The following is a 9,289-nucleotide window of genomic DNA, read 5'->3' on the forward strand; positions in this document are numbered from 1 at the left end:
TGTGTGTATACTCTGTTAGCTCCAGCAAGATTATCTAAGAAAAGATCTGTGAACTCAGAAGAGTAACAGCTTACTGAAGAAAATTTTATTCAAGCATCCTAACTGTACAGTTGTCCTATTTTAAGAGTGTGATACCTGACAGAGTACATAAACAGGAAACTACTTGATACAGGCTACTTCTCTAACATCCTACAGCTAATTCACTGCTACTGTAAGTGTGAAAAAACATTTTTTAGAAATATTGTATATTTGTGTATGCCTAAGACTCAATTATGTGAGTGTGGCAAGTAGACTTATTTTAATTTCAGAAAGTTCAGTAGATAAGGTCAGACCTCCCAAATAAAACCACTGTTAATTTGCTGTGTTTAGTTACCTCCATCTGAATAGAATTGAGATAGAGAAGTATGTTTTTAAAGGCAATTACTAGCAGGTTGAAGTCTCTCAGCATTGCAATGTGTTGCAGGCTAGCGTGGAATAGCACAAAGTTTGTATGGATGTGGCTGCAGTATTGCACCCAAAATGTACTCCAGATTGATTTCCTTTACTCCCTCAGGGAGCTGGAATGTAAATGCCCGAAGGAGGTTGGTAAAGAAGATGAACAGTTCAACTCGTGCCATCTGTTCCCCCAAACATACACGGTGCCCTGCAGAAGAAAACCAAAAGAGTTGGTTGAGTAAAGTTAAATTCTGCACAAAATTCTACTGAGTTCCATAAATTTTGTTAATGCAAGATAATTTTTTCCTATTCCCTTCTGTAAGGACAGAAAATGCTTTATGAGGAGGGAGGGGAAACATTTAACTGAGAAACTGTGCACCTCTGTCAGGTGTTTGATTTGGTGTTTTGGTTTGGTTTGTGTAGTTTTTTACCACCCCTGGAGCATGTAAGCAATCCTGCCTTTCCATTGTTGATTCTTGTTCTGTGAGAGCCATGAATTGATTCTTAGCTAAATCAGACTGTAAAAAGATTAGTATACTTCAGAGTCTTATTTTGGTTGTTGAGAAAGGAGGGTTGGAGCAGTGTGGGATTCAGTTCTGAAGCCAATGAGAAGGATATGATTAGGATTTCCTTAACAGAAATTCAGAAGGGTGTATTGGGTCCTTGGGTCAGGAACAGGTGTGTGAGCTAAGGGAGTGAAATGTGTAGTGATATAAAGACTTAGTGACTTATTTTGGCATATTGTTTACGCAGGATATTTCAGGATATCTATATATTCCAAACTAAAAAAGACCCCAAAGTTTGATGTTTCGAATATATAAGTACTAGGATTACGTAAACAGAAAACAACCAGAGCAAGTTAAAGAAATAGTCCTATGTCACAGCTGGAATGGGAGCCCAAATTAGTTGTTTTGATTCATGGCCATTTGGTGAGTGGAGGTAAGATGATAAATACCTGTTTTGAAAAGATGATTTTAGTATTTACAGACAATTTAGGCAATTGTAAAAAAATCTGGATTTACTGCATTTAATCTATGTGTTATTTAGTATGCTGTTTGCTTTTTCTCTATACAAAGTTTATAGTAGTATAATGTCACATTAACACCAAAAATACCTCAGCTGTTTTCCAGTGGTTTTATTATGAATTTTTTAGTAATTATACCACTTCCCTATTTTGTGCTGCTTTTTTCCATAATCACATTTTTAGAGAAACTGGTAAACTAGAGAAACTCACCAGAGTTGTTTGATACTGCTTTTCGTTCTTCTTCCCCCCCCCCCCCCCCCGCCCCCAGTTTTTCCTCCTCCATATCTTTGAATCCTTACATTTTGCATTGTAAGTTAGTTAAGTTGTTATATGCTTTTAAAAAGTTGGAATTTTTTTAGTTGCCTAATAATATTCTGCTGAAAATTTACAAAATCTGCTGGATTTTGCTAGTTTTCTACAGATACAAGAAAATCTGGTGCTAGACTATTAACATAGGATTTGGGAGACTGAGGTTTGGTTTCCTACTTCTTTACAGATTTTCTCCCAATGTTTTGAAAAATCAAATTCCTTTTCTCGTTGGTCTTCTTGTTTATAAGGTGAAAATAAATCCGTTTCCTGATTTAGGGGAAATCTCCTTGATTTAACAGGTTTAACACATTAGGAGTTAAGAAGCTCAGATATCCTTATGGTAGGAACCCTTCATATGCCAAGCAAAGCGCATTGTGTCTCTCCCAGCCATACTCATCCTCCATTTGAATATATGAAAAATGTAAAATACCCAACAATATTTGTGACTCTTACAACAGAAAACCTGACTTTAAATCTTTGTCAAATACTTTTTTATAAATGTATGTTTTTTAAATTTTAGAACTTAGAAATAATATTTTTAATCTTTGCTGCCAAACACAGTGAACAGGAATATTCAAGGTAAAAGTGTTACCTGCTGAGAAAGGTAAGAATGCCTCTTTGTTCACAAAGTTGCCATCCAAATCTAGGAAATGATCTGGGTTAAACTTCCAAGGGGTTGCCCAGTGCTCAGTGTCATACACCACAGAGTGCAGATTTGGCAACACAAGCGTGCCCTGCAAGAAGCAGCAGAGATCTTATTTTCCATAGATTTTCCTTCTCTCTATGTCACATAAATGCTAAATATTAACAGCTCAAAGATGTAAGAAATGGTGGTGTCTTCTGTACCTTTTTAATGTGGAAACCCAGCAGAGTTGTGCTCTTCAGGCACTGTCGAGGGACCCCAACAGAGGTGACGTTGCTGTAGCGCAAAGCCTCATGAATCACAGCGTTTGTGTAGGGCAGCTTCTTACGGTCTTCATAGCTGATGACATGGGAGGGTTCCAGAGCAGCCTCTATCTCTCTTTGAACTTTGTCTGCAGACAAATGGAAATACTTTAATTTTCCACTCCCCACCCCCCCCCCCCACCTTCCCCTCCTTCTTTCCTCAGCAGATTTTTGTATGAGAATGTCCTGTACCAGAGAAATAAAAGAAATTATGTTGCTGTCAAATGCACTGGCATATTGTTTGACTGTTGTGTAGGTTTCAGTTGATCAAGGAAGTTCATTTCTGTAAAGCACAGGATGATGTCTTATTTAAGACATATTCTACTTGGTGATGAGGGTAGTGCAATTCTGTGTTCCAAAAAACGGATTAAAATTTGAAATTACGGTTATATTTCCCATTGTTTATAAATATGTATCAGGTTGGGTATCTTTTAAAAACTTTTCTACTTCGAAGGTTAGGAGGAGACTAGCTTGCATATGAAATGCCTTTAATTTGTTACTGTATCTTGCCAAACCCTTCTAGTGTGGTAGAACTGTGGCTACTACTAATTTTTGCTACTGTTGCTGGTGAACCACATGGGGAAGCACCTGTTTGTTTCATTTATTGGTTTTCCATTTTCTGGATTTCAAATGCTGATGAACCACCATTCATGTGCACAGCTGATGGGGTTTTTTTGATGCCTTGCAAGTGTTTGAGCTAATACTTAGACTAATGATGTTCATTGTAATGTTGAATGCAGTTCTCTCTGATAGTGGTTTTACCTTGTATTTCTGGGTATTGTACCATGTAGAGCAGTGCCCAGAGAAGTGTGGTGCTTGTTGTTTCTGTCCCTCCAAGCAAAAGGTCAACCACAGTCTGAACCATATTTTCTTTATTGAATGTAGAAGTAGGGTCGTCCTTGGTCTGTAGGGTATATTCACAAGAATACTGTGAAGTAGATAATTTCAGATATTTCACCAGTCACATAGAAACTGTCATTGTTTGATGATAACAGTGAGCAGCCCACCAAATCAAACATCCTCAGTGCTTTATAAATAGAGTGTGCATGTAAAAATCCTTTGGCAATTATTGGAACAGCAAGTGTTTGTAGTAGGCATTTAAGCCAAGGAAGGGAGAAAATGTGATAAACAGAAACTTACTTTTGTTATTTGAGCCAGGTAGAAGTCAATGAGATCCTGTGGATCACCTGTGTTGTATCTCTCATGAGCCTGGACCTCTTTCATGACTAATCTGTGCATGAAGTCATTGTATGCAAACACCTCCTGATGAGGCCCTGGCAGATGGTGCATGAGCCATGGGAAAGCATCGTACAGCTGTGGTGTTAAACAGAAAGCAAGGAATGTCAGATCCCTCTTCTGATTTCCTGATAATTGTGAAGTCACTGTAACACATGGGCAGCCAAATTGGGATGAGAGGCAATAGACACAAGTAAGAGAGATTAAGTACTGGGAACATGATCATATTTTACTATTTGGATCAATACCTAATAATGTAATAGGGGTTCTGAAAATGAATGAGTAACTGAGTGCTGAATCTGACTCACAAACAGATTTTCTCAACCTTGAATTTTTTACTGTAATTTTTATTAGGCATACCTTTATGAAGAAACTGATAGCCTTTTAGAATGCCAGTGTGCCAAAATCTGCACAAGTTAAGCAATAGCTAGGGTTTCAAGAACTTAAAAAATATTCTTGATGCAATGAAGTTGTAACTTGTATCTTATAGGAAGCTCAGAATAACTCAGATCTTAATGATAATATGAATTATGAATTGAAGCAAGGTATCTTTTCAAAGGAGCATCAATTTGAAGACTTGGTTCTTTTTAACTGCATTTCTGGATTTGCAAGTCTAAATGAAAACTACATTTTAGAAGTTGTTTTCATTTTAAGAACTAAGAATCTTAAATACACAGTATTCTGCAAACGATTGCTCATTGGAAATCTGTGAAAAGCAGTAACGATCTAGAATTTTAATTTTAGGATGTGATTTGCAGGCATAAAGAAGGATTAGAAGCCAGTAATTACATATACAAGGTATGTATTGATTTTTTAATTTCTTTTGACTTGTCAAGTGTAAATGCACCTTCAGGAACAAGAACGAGAAAATTAGGTTCTTACCCTGCCCCAGATAGTACCTTGAAAGTAGATCACAAAATAAATAGCTTTGATGAGTTTACTGAAAGATTCATCCTCACTGGAGAAGCAGTGACCGAAAACAACAGCACAAATGATATTTGCAATTGCACGGACGATGGAAGTGTGGGGGTCAAAAGGTTTGCCTGTGAATATGGGAGGTGTTGTGAGAACTTCTGAATAGACTACATTAAGAAAAATGAGGAAGACTTTTCTTTTTTTTTTTTTTAATGGTAAGAAAACCCAAAGGATCAGATTGCTTGTAGCAAAATTTCACATAAGTAAAGCATGGTTTAAAATATATTAACTGAATGAATTTTAAGTGCATAGAATCTTAATTTTCAATCTGCTTTTTGCTCTTGTAAAATGCAGTGATGATCAATTTTGAGAAGACAGTCTCCTTTCCCTTCTTTGACTTGTGGTCTGAGTTGTGTGGGGAAAAAAAAAAAACCCAAAACAAACCAGAAAAAAAAAATAATTAGAGTTTTAATTTCTTAGTTCTGTTGAAATTACTTATCTCTTTTATTTTTAGTATCATTTTAACAATCCAACCATAGATGTATTTTCTTTTTCCACAGACGGAAAAGGCAAAGCTCATATAATAGAGTGGAATACATCTCCCATTGAAAAGCATTAAATCCAGAAAAAAATAAATTAAGTACATGTTTCAATGGCAAGGACAACCTTTGAAGTATACTCCTATGGAAAATGCATCCCTGACTTCAGTCCAATGCTCTTGGTTGTTCTTGGAAAGTGTAAATAAATTTATTGAGTTTAAACTTGAGAAGAGATTGCATGGTAGCTAAAGCTTTGGGCTGTACAGGGACTCGAGGTAGATGATTTTTTTTCATCGCCTACATTTTAAAGATGTGTGAATCTTGCACTCAGAAAAGAGATGGGCCTGGTCCAAGGATAGTTGGAGAGAGACCTCAGGCAACCTCTCTGTGTTTTCACAGGGAACATGATGTGGGTGAGGGATTTGGCTGCCCAGAATATTTATATTTAATTGCTTTATTTTGGCAGCTTGCAAAAACTCTATTGGTTTCTATTTCATCCAAACCTTGAAAATAATTTTTTTTGGATAACTGAATGATACATTCCTTGTGTTGGGGTTCTTTCTCTGCCAAATCCTAAAAGCCTGCTGTCCTAGAATGACTTCCAGCACATCACATGTGTATTTTAAGGAGGGTTTTTCTATACTTGAGTGTAAGAATCATTACCATCTGTGTTGATAATAAACATTTTAAAAACTTTCCTTATTAAAAAAAAACCCAACAATTTTATATTGTCTACTGTGCAGACCAAACATTTTTTGCAAAAATGCAGTTGAGAAGCCAGTGAAAGTTCTACTAATATTGACAGTATCTGTATTACTTGTAAAAATGTACTCTGAAATATTTAGCAGCCCTAATATTTCAGGAAAAGCTCTAAATGCTGTTTTTCTAGTGACTTTACCTTTTGTATTTGCGAAGATATCCACAAGATGACAGGCCTCTGTTTGAATTTGATGCTCCAAATTGTTCTTACCAAGTGCCAGACTTCTTATAACTGTCATGCCAAAGCGTCTCTGCTGCTTCCAGGTGTGGCCATTTGTCAGGAAAATACCTGAAAAAACACAGAAACATTTAGATCATTGCTGGGAAGGGAAGTCCTTTCACTGTAGGAGGGAAATTTTGATTTAGATTAGGTTTTATTTTGCTAACAAGATGCACTGATTTTTAGATTTTAGAAGCTGAGTTTTGGTCTCTGAGGATTTTGTGACCCCCAGCTGCTCATAAATGTGTCCTTGGGAACTGAGTGGGTTTTGGTGAGGACTGAACAGCTTTGCCTATAGATTTGCCTATAGACTACATGAGCAGTCTCCTGGTTCAGAAATTATGAAATTGAAGGGCATGTTCTCCAGGCAACTATTCCTTTGGATCTGTTGGCTAGGAAAAAGACTGAGTGATGTGCATTATAAGACAAGAAATGTTTGTTTTTTCCTTAACATGCTTAGCTCGGCATGAAACATTTTTGCAATGAAAGCCCAGTTATGCCCTGGTACAGCAGCAGCTCATGTGTGTGCACAGGAAAACATCTTCCTTTTTTACGCCTTGTTCTATCTCCACCTTGTGTAACACACTGTACCTTTCTCTCCCATCATGTCTCTGTAGAAAGGGGTGAGAGGTCTTCCAGAAACTTCTTCTGAGTGGGTGACAATGCCATCTTTTACTGCTTTGTATCCATTCAGCACAACCAGAGGTGTCTGTCCCATCCACAGTGTGTAGATGTTTCCATAGATGTTGGTTAACTGAAGAGTTGATAACAGGACATTTGTAACTATAAATCAGGGGAAAGCATGCACTCAAATATCAATGTATTTTAGAGCTTTCTGTATCTGTTACTAAACCTGTTTACTGGCATCCAACAGAATTGCAGGTTTCATAAAAATTTATCTTTGTTATTAATGTGCTTGGGAATAGAAGATAACATCTATTCCATAAAGAACAATTAAGGACATCTCTCAGAAGAACACTCCTGAAAATTTCACAGAAAGAGAACCAGCAGGTTACTTTGTCAGCTCTGAATCAAAGAACAAATTATTGCAGGAAAATCCCAGAGCTTTTATCTTTATTTTATTAATGAGCCAAAATTATGGTATTTTATTGTCTCTAACTTGCAAAATAAGCAAATAAATGTTCTTGCTTTATTTTGTATGGCTTCCACAGGATTTTTATTTTTTTCTGTTGTCATACCTCACATCATACTTATATTTTTCCTTGTAACGGCAGGAAGTAACTTCCTCAATTTTAAAAATAGTTTTGATTGGTTTGATTGTTAATCACATCACAGCAATCAGATTTTCCTGCTTTGTTTTAGTAGTAACCTGTTTACAGCAGACAAGGAATCTTTTTGCTATAAAAGTGAGGAAAAGATGTCTGTTTAGGGTACATGCTTGGTCTTCTAATGGAGATGTTCCAGTTGGCATTGGTGTCAGGAAAGGAGAAGCCTGCAAGAGGTGGCTTACAGGGCTGGATAGCAACACAAAAACAGAATGAAGCTGCTAATGAAGTACCATTCTATGGCAGTATTTGTGAGAATGTAACTAAGAGAAAACAGCAAAGACTATAGCAATGGTAGTGTTTATTACTCAGAATTATTTTTAGTAGTGCAGGGTCCTTGGAGGCTTTGAAACTAGCTGGTAATCATGCTTGAGGTTTAAAAGAAATAGCATTTTAGGCTGTTCCTATGCAATGCACAATTTAAGTTAAAATAGATTCAGAGTGATTTTCAACCACAGAGATAAATAAATACCTTACTGAGCGTTTCTCGGCGAAGTTTGAAGTCCAGCAGCCACAAATTTCCAATGATGGGGAGGGGAACTGGTCCTGGAGGAAGCTGGGTTCGCATCCATTGCAGCTTGAGGAACTGCAAAATCAGGAGACACACTACTAGAGCTATAAATATCTCAGTAATCACCAACATTTTATCAAAATTTTAACTTCTCACTGGATTTTGGCTATCTTGGTCTTGTCTTTTTTTAATTTTTTCTTTTTATTTGTGTATGACTTCTTCTGAAAATTTGGATTTGTGGAGATGTGTTTCTTCTACTGAATCCAAACTCTTTCTAAGGATATGCCTCCTGTAGCAGTCTCTCTCTGACATCTACAGTTTTCCCAAGCTAAGGTCCTTAGAAAACCAAACTATGTGATCCTTTGTGGTTAGCCAAGCCACACCCACTCATTTTTTATAATCTGTAATTGTGATCTGTCTTTTTTCACTTAGAATTTAATTTCCTTAGTCTTGATAGTGGGTCAAAGTGCCAATTATTGAATAGTTATCTGATGTTTTCAAGAGTATTGCATAATGGTAACACCCCAGGCAGTTTCACGTAGTTAAACATTGAAATGCATTAGTTATTGTCATTCTGAAATACTACAATTATTGTGTGATTTCTTTATGGAAGAAGAAACATCTACATAATATTTTAAGTGTAAAAGATTGAATTAATGCAGCATAAAACTAAATTATTGTCTTTAAGTTACCTTTTTTTTTTCTTATTTTGAAGAGTATCTTCATCATTTTTTATCTTATCCTAGGTTATGATACTATGTGAATGCCAGTGAGAGATTATTTTCCTATCAGATTATATGATGTTTTCTAACTTTTCTTTTTAAAAAATTTAAATTTTATGCTAAGTTTTAAAATCTTCTGGTGCAAATTTTGGAGATGAAACCATGCACAGGTTATATTTGATATGTGGAAAAGAATTAGTAAATGGAAGAAAGAGGCAAAGCTTTTAATACTTACTGATTTGTGGATCTCATAAATTTACCAGAAAGGTTTTTATCAATGTGTAGTAAACTTTAACTCGAGACTTACTTTTCATGTTTACTGATATATTGCACAGTATCTTTCAACACTTTGTTCAAGAACCTAGTTAATGCTATCTTCCAGTCTAAA

The 9,289-nt window shown here is 36.1% G+C and overlaps 1 protein-coding gene across 1 annotated transcript; it reads right to left on the minus strand.

Moving 5' to 3' along the window:
- Nucleotides 1-464: 464 nt before the first annotated feature.
- LOC134047627 (cytochrome P450 2J2-like) lies at nucleotides 465-9,061 on the minus strand. The gene is made up of 9 exons (XM_062498912.1): nucleotides 8,141-9,061; nucleotides 6,974-7,136; nucleotides 6,302-6,451; nucleotides 4,832-4,992; nucleotides 3,854-4,027; nucleotides 3,476-3,617; nucleotides 2,615-2,802; nucleotides 2,361-2,502; nucleotides 465-643 (listed from the first exon to the last, which is right to left on the minus strand). Exons 1-9 carry the CDS (start codon nucleotides 8,309-8,311, stop codon nucleotides 465-467), a joined length of 1,470 nt encoding a protein of 489 aa, XP_062354896.1. The 5' UTR covers nucleotides 8,312-9,061.
- Between the last annotated feature and the right edge of the window lie 228 nt (nucleotides 9,062-9,289).

The sequence above is a fragment of the Cinclus cinclus genome, chromosome 10 (assembly GCF_963662255.1).
Source record: "Cinclus cinclus chromosome 10, bCinCin1.1, whole genome shotgun sequence".
Lineage (NCBI taxonomy): Eukaryota > Metazoa > Chordata > Aves > Passeriformes > Cinclidae > Cinclus > Cinclus cinclus.